Consider the following 20536-nt stretch of genomic DNA (forward strand, 5'->3'; position numbering starts at 1 on the left):
TACCCTGGAGGAAATTGTTGCGTAGCTTTTGCTATTGATTCTTTAACAATCCTTGGGATGGTTCACCCAAAAATAAAAATTCCATCATCTTTTAGTCACAGAAGTTTTTTCGAAACACAAAGGAAGATATTTTTTAATGACACCTGAGAGATTTCGGTCTCTACATTGTTCATCATGTAAAGGGATTGTGTCTATTCAGAAGACTTTATATCGCTCGATTCATATTTTTAAGACTGCATCACTCTAAACAACGCAACGGCAACAACAAATTCCCGATTGATGACTGATAGTCATTTAGCCTAGAAAGGCGAAGTATTCAGTCACAATTGAGTTGATATAAGCAGATCACTGTCTAAGCTTATAGAGCAATCTCTGACAAACCACATTACACAGACATCCACCACAAGAGAATTACCAAGCTAATACACAACAAACACACACTCTAACATCATCCACACACAATCTTACAACACAGAACATCAATCAAATCACAAAGGCACCACAAACACGAGGAAATCCTTTTTCCCCCAAAACAATGAGGTCTCCAAACTGCAACCCTATTAATACTCTACAAAAGGAGCAGGCCTTGATCCCCAGCATGGAGGAGACCGGTGTAAAACACATACACAAAACCAACGGCCCACTGCCGCTCGCCGGGTCAGCTATGATGAGCCATGAATGTAACCGTCCAACCAATCTGGCTTAATAGTGTCCATCCTCGCCACCTTTGCAGATCCAATGGTGTGTGTACGTGTTGACTCGGGGGGTCAGAGGGGCTCCACAGATCCTGTGACCCCGAAAGGAGACCAGAGAATCAGAAGCGGACCCCCACAGTCAGGACAGAGCCTTCTTTATACCCTAATCTGCTAGCATCAGAGATCAATATGGTTAGTGGTACTGCTACAATAGCAGTAGCAGGAGTTAGCACCTTGCCCAATTTCTGAGGCTCTCCGGGGGGGCATAAAGCTGAGGTTTGCCGTGCCCGCCACTGACCTCTGGCACAGCCACACCCCAGCAGCTAACCTGCTTAACATTCATTAACATTCAACCTGGGCAGATGCTCCGATTTCAGGCCTGCTGTCGTCTTCTCTCTTGTCCCTGCTTCCTCATCCTCCCAATAGGGAGTCGACTCAAAGTGTTTTTTTCATTTCTAAAGCAGAGATCAGAGATCCACTGACAGGCCGAGCTTAATGTTATCCTTGCTAAAGGATTTTGAAAAACCCTGGTGTGATGGAGACTCACCGTATTTCTCCAGAGCTGGGGTCTGGAGCTAAGATGCCATGCCTTGCTGTTGACACGTCTCCCAGGGCGACCGATACAGGGTTGAGTGCCTCCGACAGATTGGGGTTTCCAGTTGTAAATGTGCCGTTTAGGTACTTCCTCGGTTGTCAACATGTTAGGTTTTCTGTAATGCAGCTTTTTTTACACTCAAGCTCCAAGTTCTTGCCGTTTATTTGGACAGAATGAGGTGTCTTGGCTTCTGTTGTCCTGCAGCTATGTTGGTCTTGCTCTCTGGAATGACAGGTTCAAGAGCTTATTGCTTCTGTTAATGATTATACTAAACCAGCCAGGTGAGTCATCTTTTTCGAAAAATTAAGAATTGTACACTCACAAGCCCAAAGCAGTGGACAGCAGCGGCGGGCATGGGGCTTTTCAGAGTGTGGAAAGAATAGGCAAGATCAGGTTCTGTCCTGCTGCATGCATAAATCTGCCATCTTGCTTAATTACATTACTGAGGATTTACAGAGTCGTTTTAAGGAAACCACACACACTATCAGTACCACAAATCAAAGCTCATTAGTGGGAATGTGTGCGAGTGTGTGTTTCCCCTCGTGTATGTCAGTGGGACTGCTGTCTATCTGCCGTTTTAATCATATCTCATTAGTGTGAGAGGATTGAAGTTGTCTTATGCTCGTTCACTCTTTAGCTAGAGCCAAAAAAATCAGGGGAAATATTAACCAAATGTGAGCTTGTTGCCCTGGTGACATACTAGAAATGTCAACAGTATGCAAACATATAAACTTTTCTGTTTTTGGTTGGTTACAAGAAAGAGAAAATCACCAGGAAAATGTCAATGACCTAAGTTATGTCCATGATTAAAAAAAAGGAAAAGTATTTAAAAAATCTAGATTAAATACATTTTTAAAAAGTTACTCGTAAAAAAGTTACTAGTAAAATGAATATATTCATTTTCATATATTCAATACATCATGCACCCAATGAATACACATCCTAATTTATTTTTTCTTAATTCTAGGTATATATATTTTTTACAAATAAATATAATTACCATGCTAAAAGATATTTCCTTAATAGACATTTCCTTAATAATGTTTTTGTTGTTGCTTTGTTGGACCACATGACTGATTTGGAGTACTTTTTTTTCTCAAATGTAAATTTCTTCATCATGGTATCAGGACAGATGTGTGATTCTTAAAAAGTGTGATCCTGTTTTAAAAATTGGTACAAGATTGTTGCAAGCCATATAGCGTGATCCAGATGCCACAAAGTCAGTTGCTAAGACACTGGCAGAAAAATGCTTTGTCAGACAAATGGTAAAGAGAGAAAAGCAGCGTCTAGCTATAATGGCTCAGAGTAATATAGTTGTTGCCCTTCATTTGTAGAGAAATAACCTAACGAATCTAAGTATGAAATAGGCAAATGAATCAGTGAGTGTTATCAAGCTTTGAACCTAAATTCAACCAATCCTGGAATGTGCATGCAAGACTTTGAAATATGCATCCTAGAATCATATAAAAGCCTAAGTCAATGTCTTTAGTGAATAAGATAGCCATTCTGCCAGGTATTGTTAGCTTAAAAGCTGTGGGACAAAAGCTGGTGGTTCTGGGCTTATCCCATCTCAGCAGGACGCCCGAACCCCCTGTGGGACTAACTCACTCTAGTCCTAAACTTCATCTCAGCCCGAGAGCCCACACTGGGCCGTTATACACCCATTCCATCAATCTGTCAAACCAGAACAGACACATGCAGTACAATAAGGCCTCCCTGCATCTCTGCATTAACATTCCCTCTTCACAATATGGTCCTTGCGACACTATATCGGTGGAGCTACTTCCACCCCACTGAGCGATGTTGCTTGGGAAAAATGGTTGTGGCAAATATCTCGACCTCTGCTCTCTGAGCCCATAATGTGCCATTATAGGAATATTGGACCCGGGTGCAATAACATCTTGATTAACAAAGATTAGGAAAGATTAGGTTGTTGCCTCGCTGCCCTATAAGCCAATGAGTTCTCAGGCAGCGTTTGTGCATTATACCGAAACTGATTCCAGACAGGATTCTTCTGCATCATTACGGTGATGACCAAGCTAATATTTAATTGTTACAATTATTTTTTTTTTTTTTGCTAGTATTCAAGTCAAAGGTGAAAAAAATGGGCAAAACCTACATTCATATTCAATACTGACAGCCACAACTTTCTAAATCAATTTTATCCTTCAGCTGAACCAGAAATATTTAATTAAAGGGACAGTTCACCAAAAATGTCTTCACCCAAAATCTTTTATAATTATTTCTTCCTTCAGCAGAACTCATAAGAACATATTTTGAAAAATGTTGGTAAAACAAAACAAAAAACAAGTATAATATCTTAATATCTATCAAAATATCTTCTTTAATGTTTAGGAAAAAAGTCACACAGTGTTGAAAAGACATGAGGGTGAATAAATGATGGCCGAATTATCATTGTTAGGTTAATTATCCTTTTAACAAAATAGAAACAGAATTTTAAGTAAGTGGAAAACCACTGTTTTTGCGAATGTTAAGGAAGACTAGGTCGCTATTAGCATGTATGCTACATGAAAACATTGTTTAAAAGCATTTAGCTTGCAAAAATGACAAAAACTGATCAAATATATGCATTAAACATCTCAAAAGAGATGTTAGCCGTGTTATTGAGTGTTTACAGATTTGTGAGCGCATGTATGACCGAGAGGCGCAGCTAATTGAGAGAGCGTACAGAGGCGAGAAACTGCGAACATCCAAACAATATCTGGACTCGGGCCTGTACTCACTCCTGGACAGGCTATTCACCCCATCTACAAGTAAAGAAGAAAAGAGAACTCCAAACTCTCTATAAAGCCCTTTCAGTAGTGATTTGTTATTCTCCTCTTTCCCCCCTTACTCTCCTAAACAGTGAAAAGAAGAAGAAAAAAAATGTGGGATGGGGCTTTTGTGGGAGGAGGCCTGAATAAATTTTACATACTCAAGGCAGCGTACATAGTGATTGCCGCTTCCCCTAAAACTTTCTTTTCTCTCTTTCGCTCATTCGCTCCCCTTCTTTTTTTTCAGAAAACACTTTCCTTGCTGAATGGGCACCTATTAGTGACTCCATTATGGAGGCAGAGCACTTCAATGGCTCCTGGCTGTGAGGCTGTATGGCAAAGCCTCAGGCTCTGCGTAGCCCACCCCGAACAGCGTCCCGCGGTCCACACTCACTGTATTGATAGGTAGACGCAGTGTGGAGTTGGTTGATGTGTGCGAATTGGGAGGGGAGGGGTGGGGGGTCTCTCATCCTCTTTTTTTGTGATCTCCAGGTGCTTTGGGAGAAAGTGTGGCTTTTAAAGAGGGAGAGAGAAAGTAGAAAAAAAAAGTTAGAGGTTGTGCATTGTGCTGTGCTTTCCACACTAGTCACTTAAAACCAGAATGCAATGTTCAACATGCATTAGCTGATCTCCATAATAATCCCTCCCAACCCCGCTGTACACACTCACATACACATATACAACATTTCCCAGCCCCCAAAATACACGTTTGACCTGAGGTAAATCACACACATTATGCACTGCACTGAAAGAAGGTAACTTAGGTTACTAGGTAATTAGCTGTCTGTAGATATAGTTTTTTGGATTCAACAGAAAGCGCTCGTCAAGCTATTTCACAGATAATTTAATTTACTATTATACCTTGTTAATTAGGGCTGAGAGTCAATCCCAAAAAGAATTGATTCTTAAACTTAAGTTTTCATCTAATATTTTTATTGATTCTACCATTTTATTTTAGCTGTATTTCAATTAACAAAATTGGGAATAATGAAATCTGATTCAGTTCACCAAAGAGACTATTCACACTATTCATTTGGTGACTCTTCTCATCACTACTCTAGCAGGGGGTGAAGGATGAGTATTATAAGTCAACAGATTAATTCAAAAACAGTTCACCTCTGAATTTAAAGTTCATTTTTAACAAGATCTTGACATAAGTACATAATATCAATCATCACAATAGGATAGTAAATAGGTATAAGTTATATTGCACTGTTTATTATAAGATCTCACCTTCGTTTTTCTTAAGAATTGAAAAAAATATTTATTCTATTCTTAAAGCATGTATATAAAGTTTATTTAATACACGTATACATATATGTATATATAATACAAATAATAATTTATGTAATTATATAAAAAATATAAAAATTATAATGTTATTATATTATAAAAACTTATTTTTATTAACATTAACTTATTTTTTCTATCTTTTTTCAATCCTTTGAAATGGAAAAAAGATTAGACTGTATCAAACTAAAACAAAACTCGTCGGTTTGTTTCCGTGTCTTTTTTACACAACACTCTCAAATTCCATTAATAAATCAGCAAAACAATGTTCTCCATATCTCTTTACTCAGAACCTGATTGTAGTTCCAGAATTTGTATCTCTACTACATAATAATCCATCTATACGGCATCGTGTTCTGCATCCCATCTCATATGCGCGTGCCATGGAGAAAGCTGGCATTTCTTTAGTGTGCCTGTGATGAAAGGGGAGCGCATTAGTGTTGTGTGTGAGTATGATCATGGTTTTGTGATTAGAGTAGTGTGATGGTGTGTGTGTGCTTGCTATAAAGGAATGGAGAGGGCTTCAGCTGGGTGAAAATAGAGGGGGGGGGGGGGTGGCTGTGTGTATGTTTTGAGGAAGTCTCTATATGAGAGTTCAAATGAGAGAGAGAGAGAGAGAGAGAGAGAGAGAGAGAGAGAGAGAGTGTGTGTGTGTGTGTGTGTGTGTGTGTGTGTGTGTGTGTGTGTGTGTGTGTGTGTGTGTGTGTGTGTGTGTGTGTGTGTGTGTGTGTGTGTGTGTGTGTGTGTGTGTGTGTGTGTGTGTGTGTGTGTGTGTGTGTGTGTGTGTGTGTGTGTGTGTGTGTGTGTGTGGTTTAGAAGAGAGACTAGAGTTTAGAAAGAAAAGCTCTATGTTGAGTATGGAGTTATTGTTTAGCCATGCTTACCTCCACGGGGAACCATCTGCTCCCTGTCAATGCGTCACCTGCTCGTCTGAGCCGTCTCCACGGAAACGGGGGGAGGAGGATTAGGAGAGGTTAGGCTTCTGAAGGGAGGGCCCATCCGGGAATAAGGAGGAGGTTGCCCCGGGAAACATCTAAAAGGAACTTGGAAAAATGTCACCCTCTGCTGGTGAAATTACATGCAGAGGTTATTGCCAGGCCCATACCGGCTGATGTGCACCAGGGGGCATTGCTTGTTGAAATACTGGGGTTGCATGATGTCACAGTTTCAACTGACATAATTACTAGGTGTTGAGTGATAAGCATGTCTGTCTGTGATCAGTTTCCAAGGTGATATATCGGTGAGGACAAGCTAGGATAGACCATTTAGACAGTACACACAAATGTGTTTGTGCATTTCAGGAGTAGGTCACTGTAAGCAGCCTATCATATCACAGAGCTGTAATAAACAGACACAGCTCCTGTGCATTCAGACCAGAGTCAAAGCAAACAGTCTGAGGCTCTATTACCACAGAAATTAATTTAGACTCATCCACCAGTGTGTAAAAGAAAACTATTCAGAGTTTAAAAAAATAGTAATAATAGAGGTACGTATATGGGACAACATACACCATATTGTGTCGTATACGTTTTCATTTTCACAAACTGAATTTTAACAAAACAAAACAGTTTTCTTGGATAATTGACAGCATGTCACAGATACTGTATATAGAGGTCAAGTTGAATTTAACCCAGAGCATCCCTTAAACTTTAGCTTTCAAATCTAATCTCAACACAAAAATGGTTTTGCTCTGATCCTGCTTGGATTTGATTTAAGGATTAAGGGTGTGAAACCACTACTGCCCAGTCACACTTGAACACTCACCTGGAGACAATCAGGGATCCGAGGGGACAGTTTGAGTGACAGGAGAAAGTGACTGCAGTGTGCTGAGAAAACATGCCTTTGTGTTTGCTCAAGAGAGTATGGAGTGCCGTCCCTGGCCACCAAGCCATGTTCAGCAACCCACGTCCCTTCACCGCTGGGCTCGTCAGGTAGCTGTCGGACTGAGCGCTCTCTAATACCCAGGGGAGAGTTTCGTCTCTCATTCTGTGGGCTGATTGTTACGCAGACTGACCACAGAAGTGCTGCTGTTTCCTGTTAACATTCACGCCCTGAGGCTAGTAAACTCTGAATCTTATCACATGCCGTCTCATGCCTGAGCCAAAGTTGTTACTTTCAAACTATACCAGACGGATCACAACTGAATAGAACAGGGTCTTGAGATAGATTCTAAGCTTCTTGTTTTTTTAGGTTTTTTTAAAGAACTGTTTCTAACTCAACATGCTGTTAAAAAAAAACGCTTTTGCCGACTTTGGTCCACAATTTTTGAAAATCAATCTTAATGTATAATTGAGAATAATGAATTTTCACTGTGATATTTCTTTTACACAAGTTCAATCAACAAAAAGTTAATATTGAGTAACACATTATTTTCAATTCGTCTATTTTTGCTCAGAAAATCGAAAATCGTTCTAAAACAAAAGCAGAAAATGCTGCAAGTCTCCAAGTAGTAATTGTTTCATTCCTTAATTAATCAGTTTTTTTTATGAATGAATCAATGACTCAAAGATTGTGGCTGAATTTAGAATAGCAAACTAGCCTACTACTTTTTTGAATTTTTGACATATTTTTATAATAAAGTAGTATGCTATTCCAAATGCTATTCCAAATTCAGTCAGTCATTTGTTTCTTGATGAATGACAGTGTTTTTAAACAAATCAGTTGGGTTAATCAATGACTCACTTAAAAAGACTGTGGCTGAATATGAAATTGCATACGAACACTTGTTATTTCTTGCAGTAATATTGATATGCTATTCTGAATTTAGCACTTGTTTCTCTGAAGAATGAACTAGTGTTTTTAAACGAATCAGAGTGAATCAATGATTCACTTAAAAGACAGTCTTGTTATTTCTTATATTATGCTATTCTGAATTCAGCAAGTCACTTGTTTCGTAGATGAATGAATCAGTATTTTTGAACAAATCGGTTGAGTGAATGATTAAATGGCTCACTAATCAAGATAGACACTCGTTTCTTTCCTGAATGAGTCAGTGTTTTTAAACAAATCACCTGACAGAATGATTAAATGACTCACTCATTGAATTAATTGTATGAATGAATCGGTTGATTCAAAAACTCTCATAAATTCACTTGTCTCCACCTATGCAATGTACCCTGCAAAAAGAGTCAATGAAAAACACAACTAATGCACAGACTGACAGCCTGTCTGGAATAAATACAGACAGAGAGATGCTAACAGTAAAAGCATTGTTATCACCACCCATCCAGTCAAATTTAAGGAAGGGAACAAGTTGAGATTCAGTGAAGATTCAGTGGGTACTGCAGAACAAAACAGAGCTCTGGAAAATTAAAGTAAATATAGTATTATTATTTGGGGGTGGGGGAATAGTTTTAGATAAAGAACATTTTGGGGCAACTTTCCATTGATTTCCCCAGCTTGATAAGCTTTATCCAACAATGTAGCTATGTGTCATGCTATTCCACAAAACCACTTGTGTCTGCAGAAAATGTGCTCGATTTTTTTTTCCTCTTAAAAGTTTTGTTCATCTTCATTAGCATTCCCTCTCTTCTGCCTGGCCTCTGGGTGATTGTGATCCTGGGAGAGAGGCTGTCAGGGCCACGTGTAGTGGGGGAGTGGGGGGGCACCGCGCTGGGTGTAAAATTTGATTAAGCGGTGGGCGAGCGTGTCCGAGCGTGGCTGTTGTGTGGACCAGCTCGCGCGGCTGTGGGTTCCCAGCGTGCCGTTTGGAGGTTAAGTGCCGCAGAAAAGACTCTCATTATCCCGAGTGAGAACTGCCCATGTGGCTGCCCGCTCGACCCGCCGCTCTCTCTCTCTCTCTCTCTCTCTCTTTCCTTCTCTCCATGTCCCTCTCTGTCACTCCCTCACTCATTCATCCTTCCTTCTCGAGCTGAACCGCTGAAAGCCTCCAAAAACGTTTCATTCACTTTCCCTTGACCCCTTTCAGCCCCCCTTTCCTCCGCTGTCTCTCTCTAGTCTTTATGTGTAAGAAAAGAACTGGTACAATAGCAGAGGAAGGGCCAGAGCAGATTCTTCAGCACCCCTGTGGACTCTGAGCCGAGGGCTGTGAGACAATCCACATGTGGAGCATGTGCAGACTCAGAGGAGTTGTTCCTTGTCCATCAGTCAAAACAGAGTCCACTCAGTTCCTCTAACAGTCTTCCTGAAGTGAGTTAGGAACGCACAGCTCTACTGTCCCTTATTAAGACAATCATCAATAGTACTGTTCATTTTACTGAACAAACCTCTAACTCTTAAGTATTACATTTTGGCAATTGAACATGAATGATATCTCAAATTGTTTCATTTTGAAACTTTACTACCTTTCTAAGTGATCAGACTTACTGATTTCTTTTAACCCGGAAGAAAAGTGAAAAATCCCTACTTAACTTATCATCCCTTTATAAGGTTCAGTTTGTTAACAGTATGGTACTTAATGCATTAACTATCAATGAACTATCATTTTTTTTACAGCATTTTAAAATCATCTAAATAATTATTTAATCATCTAAATCATAAAATACTATTCAGTGTTAATGTATGCGTGTTCATAATTAATGTTCATTTATACTGTGTAAAAGACACTGGTACCATTCAAAAGTGTTGGGTTGGTAAGGTTTTTAAATTTGAAAGAAGGCTGCATTTATTTGATCAAAAATACAGCAAAAAAGTGTACAATTGTGAAATGTTACATACCCCCTAAACACACACACACACACACACACACACAAACCTAAGATAGGGGATAGATTTTTATCTCAGGTGTATTTAAAGCCTGTAAAACTGGCTTTATCTTCCAACGTACTGCGCTGTCATTAGAAGCAAAGCTCAAATTCAGAGCACCAATGACAATACGTTTCATTTTTCATTTAACGTTGCGGTTCAGATCATTAGAAGGGGGATTTTTTTCTAAAGCAATGCTTAAATGTCACGGAGCACATCTGCTCAGGCCGAGGAACTTGTGAGAACAGATCCTCAGTGTTGGACTTCCATTGGCGTTCTCAATGCTGGTGTACATTCATACGCCTCAAATATAGACACGCAATTGTCTGTCATTAATGACATTTGATTACACTGTACCCGAAAGTATATTTAATGGAAAAATAAGTGTCGCATTGACTGCATGTAACAGCTGAGCCTTGAGCTGAAAACATTGAAGTCGCCAGAAAGGGATACACAGGACTTAGTCTCTCAAAGGAAAGCATATTGCTGTATTTTTATTAAAGTACTGCCCTTTATAGCAAGTTTGAAGACGGGAAGTTGCTTTGTTCACTTACTGGCTCATGAAAATGTCTTAAAGGCATTTGTGTGATGCATATGGAACACATCTTGCCTTAATCACCAGTGCTCTTGAAAGCAGGTAATCCAGTCCAGTGTGCTTCTACAGGGAAGGGAAAAAGCCAGGCATTACTGTAAAGTTTGCTGAAACATGGAATCATTACACAAGTAATAAAACCACATTTATACCTAAATATGATTGCCTAAATAAATGTATATAAATGCAATCCAATTCCCACATAATGTAGGCATCATTTTTATACTGTTTGTCACTTTTCATTTACGTTGACTGCATTTTAGTGTAAATGAAACAGAGCGGAAATACCCTCTTAAAAAGCAGGGCAGAGTGAAGAACAAATTTAAAGAAGAGATGTTTTTTTTCAGGTTCTATGGATCAGGACAAGCAAATGAAACTATTTCTTGGTTTATAACAGCCTCTTGTGGAGATTGTTGTCATTGCAGCTGAATACATTTTCATCAACCAAAATTTGAAAGAATTAAATGTTTAAAACTGTGATAGTTCAAACAAGGTAAGAAAACAATGCAAATATTACAAATTATGTTCAGCCAAAACTACTGTAACACTATATAGGACTAACTGAAGATGGATGGATTATTAATTGTGTTAGTATTGGCATTGACTAAATTAATTCCTCAGTTGCTTTGGCAAATTTTTTGAAACAGCCGTAACATTATATAAACCGCAACTGACAGTAACTCATAAAATGCAGTAACTCACTTAAAATATTCATGTTTCAAACAATTCATGCTTCAAAACCTGGCCAATACCACCAAAATGAAAACTTTTTTTTTGTCATTGTGTGATATACATTGTGTGTTATATACAAAAAAATATATATATACTTTTTTTTTTACACTGACTGCTATACACTGATATGCAAGATCTTCAGTTTTGTCTAGCTGAATGCTATTCCGTATCACACTGAGCTTTTAGATACAAAACCTCTGTAAAGGTTTACTGAGATAGATAGAATATGCACAAGAAAAGGAAATATGTATTAATGAGTTTGCATATGTTACGCCTTACTTTAAAGTTGATGAGGATGAGGATGATTAATGGCACTCTTGCTCACTCTGGTCCAGTTTTCGATATCAAAACTAGCAAATAGTGGGAAACCCATGATAACAAGACTTGAAGGATGCAGTGCTATTATCACCACATGATAGAGGTCAAACCAGTGGAAATGCTGAGAATTCTAATAGAATTCTGTATCCATAGCATCCACTGTTTGACAGTGTTGAAGTGTGTGTAGTGTTTTCAGGATTTTAATGTCTACAGTCCACAGCAGATTGACAATTGACAATTGACTTTTATTGACTTTTATTATGAAAAATAAAACCAACTTCCTGGTCTCCAATGTTTAACAGTGTTGAAGGTGTGTATAATTTGTAATACATGTATTACATGATACAACCATTCTACTACCCCCAGTAAATCATCCTTGAAATGCATAAATAACTACATTTAGTTCATCAGTATTTGTGATACGGTAGGTATCACAACAGTAGATTTATTTTTCTATTGCACAAGACTTTTGTCTCGTCTGAACTCTTGTATTTCAATGTCCATGATTGGTCAGTTTCCCGATCAATGGTCGCGTGGGGCAACGAGGACTTCATCTGGTGCAAACAAGAGAAAGTGAAAACAAGCAGACTTACGATCACTCAGGGGTGAGTTAGCAGAAATGCGTTTTCATACAGTTGATGTGTTATTCATAACATAATATAAATTCTGTGGAACATGGCGCGCGTCTGATCACGTTTTTGGCGTACGAAAATTATGACGTGTATTTCATTGCTCAGATCTGTTATCCAATGCAACACCAAATCATTCAAGCGTCATGCAAAATAGTTTAATAGTGGTGAAGATGGTCTGTGTAAAATGGTTGGCAGGTCTAATGTTAATTGTCCAATATTTTGTTCAAAGATACTTTTTTAAATTATGCATCTGTGATTTTTTATATATAATCATAATTTTTTATCTTGTTTCTCAGTAAAACATTTGTAAACATCCATTAAACCACATTTATTTTACAAGAAAAAAATCACAAAATTTGGGTTGCTTATGCTTTTAAACAAGAATGAAACGTTTCCAGTGAACAAATCTTCTTTATTTCGATTTTCTACTGTCAAACTATGCAAAAAATACTGATTAACCCTCTCTTACAGTCATCCTAATCTGTGCCTTTGAAGAACTGTATAAAATGGCAAATAGTACTGGTAAGTATATATTGTCTTCTGTATTATATGCTCCTATATATATGTGTGTGTGTGTGTGTGTGTGTGTGTGTGTGTGTGTGTGTGTGTGTGTGTGTGTGTGTGTATGTGTGTGTGTGTGTGGTGTGCATGTGAGTGGACGAATTAGACTATCAGGATGTGTCTTATTATTCCCTTGAGGAGAGAGGCAGGTAAGCATACTGGTGTGACTTTCATCATTATATCTCTCTGTGAAGCTCGGCTCATTAGAGATGCAGAGGTGAGAGACACTGGGAATTATGCAGCAGTCCTTCATGGAATCCAGGAAAAACTGCTTAGGGGTTGTGTAGAAAACGAGTGCATGGACGAGCATAGCGTACACGCTCCTTAATAAATGCGTACAAGTTTAGTTTCTTCGAGACTGAGACTAAAGAAAGTCCTTTTCTTTGCAGATGATGCTCAAGCAGAACTGGACTCAGTGGAATCAGAGTTGGAGATGGTGGAACTGCAGATCTCTGAGCTGCTGGAGAAACAGACAAAGCTGAACTCCAGGAAAAACAAACTCCTGAAGATCCTGGAGGGAGCCTGCAGCTTGGCACAGCCCTCTGGATCCAGCAAAGCTCCTAAACCCTCATTCAGCAAACAGGACCTACAGCACTATGAGGAGTCAGGTATCGCGCATTTTCAAATAAATTATATTTACAGTGCTTTTCACAATACATGTTGTTCCACAGCAGCTTTAAACTAAAAGTGACTGTTGCAAATAAAAAATTAGGATGCGTTAATTTAATCAAAATCAGTCTAGCCACATAGTATTTAATGTTAAATGTTCTGTTAAACTGCAGAGATGTAATGGGTTATCTACATTATTTTTGTTTGTTGCTCTGTCATCAGATTTCTCATGGTCTAAAGAAGTTCAGGCGAAGCTGTCTAGTGTGTTCCAGCTCTCCAAATTTCGTCCCCTGCAACAGGCGGCCATCAACCTTAGCATGTCAGGGAAAGACCTTTTCCTGGTAATGCCCACCGGAAGAGGGAAAAGCCTGTGTTACCAACTTCCAGCTCTCTGCTCTAAGGGTTCGTGCTTTCATAGACATTTTGGTAGATGAAGAACATATTTTAAATGCTTTGATGTGAATTCCTGTGCATGTCTTTGTGTGGTCGCATTTTCCAGGTTTTACGTTAGTTATCTCCCCGCTGGTGTCTCTGATGGAGGATCAGCTGATGTCTCTGAAGTCCAAAAATGTCTCTGCGGTAACACTTAATGCCTCCAGTTCAAAGGTACAGTATGACAGATGTACTAGACAGTTTTGATTCACGTTCAGGTGCTGATATTCATGTGCATCTGCAGGAGGACTCTAAGCGGGTCCTGGCAGGGATGATAGATAAAAACAGCCCCTTCAAGTTGCTCTATGTAACCCCAGAGAAAATTGCCAAGAGCAAACTACTGATGTCCAAACTCGAAAAGGCCTATAACATGGGTCTGCTGGCACGCATCGCTGTGGATGAAGTTCACTGCTGCAGTCAGTGGGGGCATGACTTCAGACCAGGTGAGGTTTATCATCATCCAGGCTGAGTAAAACTTCTAACCAATCATTGAATTTGTACTTAATTCCTTTTCTTAGATTACAAGCTCCTGGGAATCCTAAAGCGCCAGTTCCCCAATGTCCCATTGGTCGGACTGACTGCCACCGCAACCAGCAACGTTCTTAAAGATTGCCAGAAGATACTATGTGTTCAGGATCCCATCACTCTGACCGCACCGTTCAACAGACCAAACCTTTACTACGAGGTTTGCAAATCATTGCATTCTTCTCTTGATGTCACTGCTTGAAGAGTGCCGAATTAGCAGATCAGAGTAATTTGTCATCTCACTTCTACAGGTTCGTTTTAAAGATAACACCGACTGTACCGACCAAATTGCAGCATTGATCAGGGGAAGATACAAAAACCAGTCAGGTAAATTACATCAATTCAATTGCTACGAAGAGTAAATGACCCTTCACACCAAGGATATAAAGTTTTAATAATTGTTATAATTCGATGAGAATCACAGCTGTATTGATAATGACACAGGACAAATATCTTTGGAATCACTTCAAAACCTTTTTCTTTTCTTTTTTCAGCCGATGAAAAATATAAACATTGACAACTAATCAGAGCTTGAGAATTTAAAGTGGCAGTTGGTATAACTGCAACGTGTGCTTAGAATAAACAACATATCGTTATTGTGCGTTGTCGTGCTTTGTTTTTATCATTGTTGTGAACGGGCCTTTATGCTCTGCAAATCATTCACTATTTATTCGAAAACTATATATATATATAATATGTTGTATTTGCAGGAATCGTGTATGTGTTCTCCCAAAAGGATGCAGAAGTTGTGGCTACAGACCTGCAGAAGAGGGATATTCTTGCTCAGCCATACCACGCCAACATGGAGCCTTCAGATAAATCTCTGGTGCATCAACGGTGGTCCTCCAAGAAGATCCAGGTTGCACCTACAGAGTTGCCGTTGTTGCCGCCTGTTTTCTTTGTAATGTTCCCTCATGTTATCTTATTTTTGTGTCTGTGTGTGCAGGTGGTCGTTGCCACTGTGGCTTTTGGAATGGGCATTGACAAGGCTGATGTGCGATTTGTGATCCATCACACCATCAGCAAATCTATTGAAAATTATTATCAGGAGAGTGGACGTGCAGGTAGGCATCATCCTGATACTTTTATGTTGACGTTTTCTTTCACACAAGACAAACCAAACTCCCTAAAGTTGCCATGAAATGAAAATTCACCCTGTCTATTTTCTACATGTTTTTTAATTTTTTATTGATCCATAATTTATCAAAATGTCATAGCTCAATCGTGCTGTAAAATGACATACCTCTCTCTGGTCACGTATGTCGTATGACTTTTAGTCTGCTTAAATCCCGCCCCTTTCTTACAGTCAACTGCAATGTCACATTTAGATCTGCCTTCATCTAATCAACAACCGATGGATGCCAATGAAGTTCATGCCTTATATTTTTTTATTTTTTGATAATCTGTTTCACTCGTCAAAATATGAAAGAAAGGGTCTGTTGCTACTTCTGTTTCTGTGTCTTTTTTTTTTCTTTACTTTTTATTCATTTATTTTTTCCAGGAAGGGATGATGCCCCAGCAGATTGTATTGTGTTCTATGGGTTTATGGATATCTTCAGAATAAGCACAATGGTTGTGATGGACAATACTGGGCAGCAGAAGCTACATAATATGATAGCATATTGCCAAAATGTGGACAGGTGAGTCAAAATACACAGGATATCCAGAATACCAATCATTTGGCTCCTGGTTTTTGTTTCTAAATTTAGATTTTTTTAGTTTGTGAAATTTTTCTTTTAGTTTGTTTTCTCTTCTTTTCAGTGTTATTAGTTTTTAAAATGTTTCATTCCAAATTCCCCATACACATTCACAGACACATCTTTTAGCATGTTCCAAATGAGGAAGAAATGCAGCCAAAGATAAATTATGAAACGCATAATTAGTTCACCTCCCGAGTCTTTCGTTCCTTTGTCATGCGTGAGACGCATTGAACAGCCCATTACTATGCCTTATATGTTCAACTCCATGTGGCCTGTTAGTTATATCAGTGCTTCTTACACCTGAACTTAGGCAGCTGACTGACTTGCTGCCTTATCAGGCAATGACTTTGTACGCAGTTTTTGTGCATGAAAGGCAGCGTAATGGTTTAATGATCTACAGCAAAATAGAGCGAGCTTTAGTGAAAAACTTAGCAAATATTTAATTACTACAATAGTAATTACCCCCACGACAGTCAGCTGTTGATTTAAGGGTTGTATGGAATGAATGCCTTTTTTAAAGACAAGAGACTTGTGTGTGTGCATAGGTGTCGTCGTGCTATGATGGCCATTCATTTTGACGAAGTTTGGAATGATGAAGAGTGCAACCAAATGTGCGACGTCTGTCGTCACGGCAACGGTAAGCATTTCACACCTACCTTAAGGTGCGTTTACATTTACCGTTGCTTGGTGAATTTTCACTGTCGGCATCCAGTCATTTCAATAGGAGTCCAACCTACAATTGGGAATTTCGTTTGAGGAGGAAGGATTTCCCCACACAAATTTCCCAACGGGTTCAGTTGGTCACACAAATTGACCGTGTTGACCAATAGAAAGCTGCCTGCTTGGTTTGAAAGTGCTGTCTGTGTGAGCTGTGCTTCATTTATATACACCAGAGGCGCCCAATCCTGTTCCTGGAGATCTACCTACCTGCAGAGATAAGATCCAACCCTCATCCAAAACTCCTGTCTGTAATTATTAAGTGGTCCTGAGGATCTTAATTAGCTGGTTTAGGTGCGTTTGATCAGGGTTGGAGCTAAACTCCACAGGAAGGTACATCTCCAGGAGCATCTCCTTGATCTACACAATAGATAATTTGCCCAGACAATTTCGCCTAATGTGACCGCACCTTAACTCATTCAGGCCAATTATGCAATGGGTGATGGTTCTTTTTTCAGACTACATCACAATGGACATCACCCAGCATGCTCGAGACGTTGTTGAGGTAGTAGAAATGGCCGGCTCTATGGATGAAAAACTGACCCCTCTGAAAGTCTGCGAGACTTGGATGGGCAAAGGGCCCGCTAAGCGGCGCAAAATGATAAAGGTCACGTCCTTGTCACGCTTGGAGGTGGAGTCCATTATCATCCACCTTTTGTTGCATGGCTACTTCAGGTACTTTGACAGATTATGAACTATTTCCTTTCCATTTTTAGATTTATTCTCTAACTCTTTTCTCTTTTATACATAAGTGAGGACTTTAGCTTCACTCCCTACACAACCCACTTCTACTTGAAGTTGGGCCGTAAGGCATCTCTCTTGAAGAACGACGGTCACTCAATTACTATGAAGATGAAGAGAGTGGTGTCACATGATACCGTAAGCAGAATCAGCAGACATTTTTTTTATATTTCATGTGCAAGTAGTCCTGTTTTTCTTCTAGCAAATTCTAGATTTAAACTTTTCCTAATAGTTGTTTGATTAATACTTTCCTGAACCTCTTTCAATGGTGACGAATGGCCAGATTCATTTCAAACATCTCCTCTACTTCTTTTGTTACTTTTTGCTACATGACGGTAATACAAATATTTATTGTATTTGCTCCATTTCAATTGGACTTTTGCTTAATTTAGTGTTGTGTATAAAACTTCAGATTTTCAGACTTCAGAAAAAAAGATTATATTTATTGAATCTGGCCTTTGGTCTCTGCTCTGTAGTATTTACTGAGCTTTTTTGTTGATCTATTTTATTGTACCTCTTCCAGTCTTATTGTGTTCCAGGTAGATGCCATCATAGTGTTTGAGGGGAGCCTCACAGTTCACTTAGTTAACACGCTTTTTTACCCAGTAACTAACACATTCATAAAGTGTTTGCGTATCTTAGTAATTTTAACACCAAACTACAAATAGTTAGCAATCAAATTAAGCTAAATGTTTCCACCCAATTAGTTTAGGTTCAGTAAAACTAAAATAAAGTTTGTTCAAACAAATGTTTTTGTTAAACCAACAAGTCTTTTTTCTTTACTGAAAAACACAAAACATTTATTTTAATAATGTACTCTCCCAATGCAGTCTCATGCAATACATGGTGGGAACTACAGATCCACTGCCCAGTTAGTTGTTAACAAAACATTATTTATGTTGTTCCAACACAAACTGTTTAATTTAGCTTCCATTTTACAAATTTAAGTGGATTGAGCAATGACATTAATTTGTGACACAATGGTCATGAATTGTCTTGCATTAGCTCATTTTAACAAAGTAAAATTAATTGAACATTTTGTCACATGTCTTACTGTTTTATCCACTTAAATTTGCTAATTCAATTTGAACAAGCAGCAAGCATCTCTTTTTATTTAATTTTAATTTAGGTTGGCTGTGTCAAAGATCATAGTGTATCCTTCAATTCTCTTATCAGATTAAACATCCATGTCCCAGCATTCATAGTGGAATTGGATTATCTACAAACAGTGGCCCAACATGTAATACAAGCACCTTCACGAGTGAAACCTCTTCAGTTGGAGGTGTCACTTCAGCTACATGGTCCCTCATTGAACATGCAGTAACCCCTTTTATTTCTTGTGTTCCTACAGTTTATAGTGACCACTCATCCAATTGATTTTTAAGACCCCGACAGGTAAAGAGCTGTTGTGCCGCCCCACAGGTAAAGAAAGTGTCAAAAAGTGCCGGGGAGAAAAGTAGTGCCAAAGTAGAAGGAAAAAGACCGGCTGACAGTGACTACAAAAAATCAGTGGCCAAGAAAGTCAAGACTCTTCCCTAGTCCGTAAGGAGAAGAAAGCAAAAGTACAGTTCACTTACTCCATATTCTCAAAAGCATGTAGACATTGCCTAAGAAACATTTAAGCGTTTAATGAGGGAAACATCTACCACTTTCTTTCTTTTTTTCTTCCTGCTTGTGCTCATGTTTTTACAAGTGTCACCGATCATGATGTTTATTGCACCCCAGAGTTCACATCAAACCTCATTTATCATTTCTTTGCTATGAAATATCTTAAAATCTTCCAATGGTGTTTTGATGTGCATGGAGTTTTGTAGAGATAATAAACATTAGAATTGAAGCTAACCATAGCCAATAACCTTACTAAAGCTCTGCATTCATCTTAAAGACAGACCTACTTTTTTTAATAACTCATTTCTTCTCTTTCCTCAGGATGATCAAGCAGTTGATGCGCAAGAGGAAGCAGAGACCGTATTGATCGATGTGTCCAATATGGCCATTGAGGGACATAACAAAACTAAAATCTTTAAGAATCACCAAAACATAGAAAAGAGACTCACTCAAAACCACATTGAAAGTCTTGCTTCAGAAGCAAGCGAGTGTGTAAAGCCAACCTCCGTATTTGAGGTTGATGTCGAGGTCAACCTCGTACAAGAACAGAACTGTGCAAATGAAGAAGAAAAGGTTCTTAAAAATGACCCCGTACAGCAATCTTTCTCACCGAAAAAGAGGCGAAAACCACTGCCAACTCAGAACCGTGCTGCTAATGCTGACCAAGCGAGAGCAGATCTGGTTAGCACTCCTTCTGAGCTATCCATCATATCTTCAGCTGCCGTGGAGGAACTACACCATCTGCGCAGTTACTATAACAAACAGTTAAGAAGAATCAACTACATTTCCCAAGAGCACTTGCAAAGCTCCCAGCCTGGGATGCTGACATGTATGAGGGAGCCCTTCAAAAGCCTCCGGTTTCCTTCGAGGACGACCATATCCAGAGGCGCCAGGAATTTATGGACTCGTGTTAGTATGAGGAGAAAGCTCATACAGTGAATTATGTTTCCTTACTGTTCTGTAAACCTGACCTACATTTTTCAATAGTTTAAAGATGTAAATAATTTTTGTTAAATAAACTTATTTGGATGATTCCGATTCTGACCTATGGTGTTGGTTAAATAATTGTTGGATTGTTTTTTTTTTTTTTTACTTTTTGAGGTGAAAAACAGGCAATTATAACCGCAGTGGTGGTAAGACAAAACTCTCTATAAAAAAGGTGATAATAATTTTAGCCTTATATTTCACATCTTTCAAACAACTGAGATTGGTTGGCGATTTCATAAAACTTTTCAGGGGATTTTTACAGGGGTTTATTAAAAAAATAATAATAATTATGGAAACCGTTATGCATTGTTTTCAGGATTCTTT

The 20536-nt window shown here is 38.8% G+C and overlaps 2 protein-coding genes across 5 annotated transcripts in view; one reads left to right on the plus strand and one right to left on the minus strand.

Annotated features, from left to right (window-relative positions):
* LOC307003996 (uncharacterized protein) overlaps positions 1-1395 on the minus strand; it is a gene marked incomplete at its 5' end in the record, with an annotated part of 44217 nt that extends 42822 nt beyond the window's left edge. Inside the window, one exon of the mRNA XM_079622937.1 lies at positions 1243-1395. Coding sequence (XP_079479063.1) covers positions 1243-1395 — 153 coding nt within the window. The remainder of the gene's footprint in view (positions 1-1242) is intronic.
* A 10585-nt stretch (positions 1396-11980) lies between these two features.
* recql (RecQ helicase-like) lies at positions 11981-20501 on the plus strand. Of its 4 annotated transcripts, XM_079623978.1 has the most exons (17): positions 11996-12124; positions 12215-12305; positions 12804-12854; positions 13283-13501; positions 13725-13904; positions 14002-14108; positions 14179-14377; positions 14453-14619; positions 14711-14786; positions 15170-15318; positions 15406-15523; positions 15961-16099; positions 16705-16796; positions 17335-17551; positions 17629-17755; positions 19040-19179; positions 19547-20492. In XM_079623978.1, exons 3-16 carry the CDS (start codon positions 12839-12841, stop codon positions 19154-19156), a joined length of 1923 nt encoding a protein of 640 aa, XP_079480104.1. In that variant the 5' UTR covers positions 11996-12124; positions 12215-12305; positions 12804-12838; the 3' UTR covers positions 19157-19179; positions 19547-20492. The 4 variants fall into 4 exon arrangements, with proteins under 4 accessions (XP_079480101.1, XP_079480103.1, XP_079480102.1 ...); XM_079623977.1 differs by lacking the exon at positions 19040-19179 and having other exon boundaries at positions 11986-12305; positions 19547-20291; XM_079623976.1 differs by lacking the exon at positions 19040-19179 and having other exon boundaries at positions 11993-12124; positions 15170-15523; positions 19547-20501.
* Positions 20502-20536: the final 35 nt, after the last annotated feature.

The sequence above is a fragment of the Phoxinus phoxinus genome, assembly GCF_949152265.1.
Source record: "Phoxinus phoxinus genome assembly, chromosome: 9".
In the NCBI taxonomy this organism is placed as follows: Eukaryota; Metazoa; Chordata; class Actinopteri; order Cypriniformes; family Leuciscidae; genus Phoxinus; species Phoxinus phoxinus.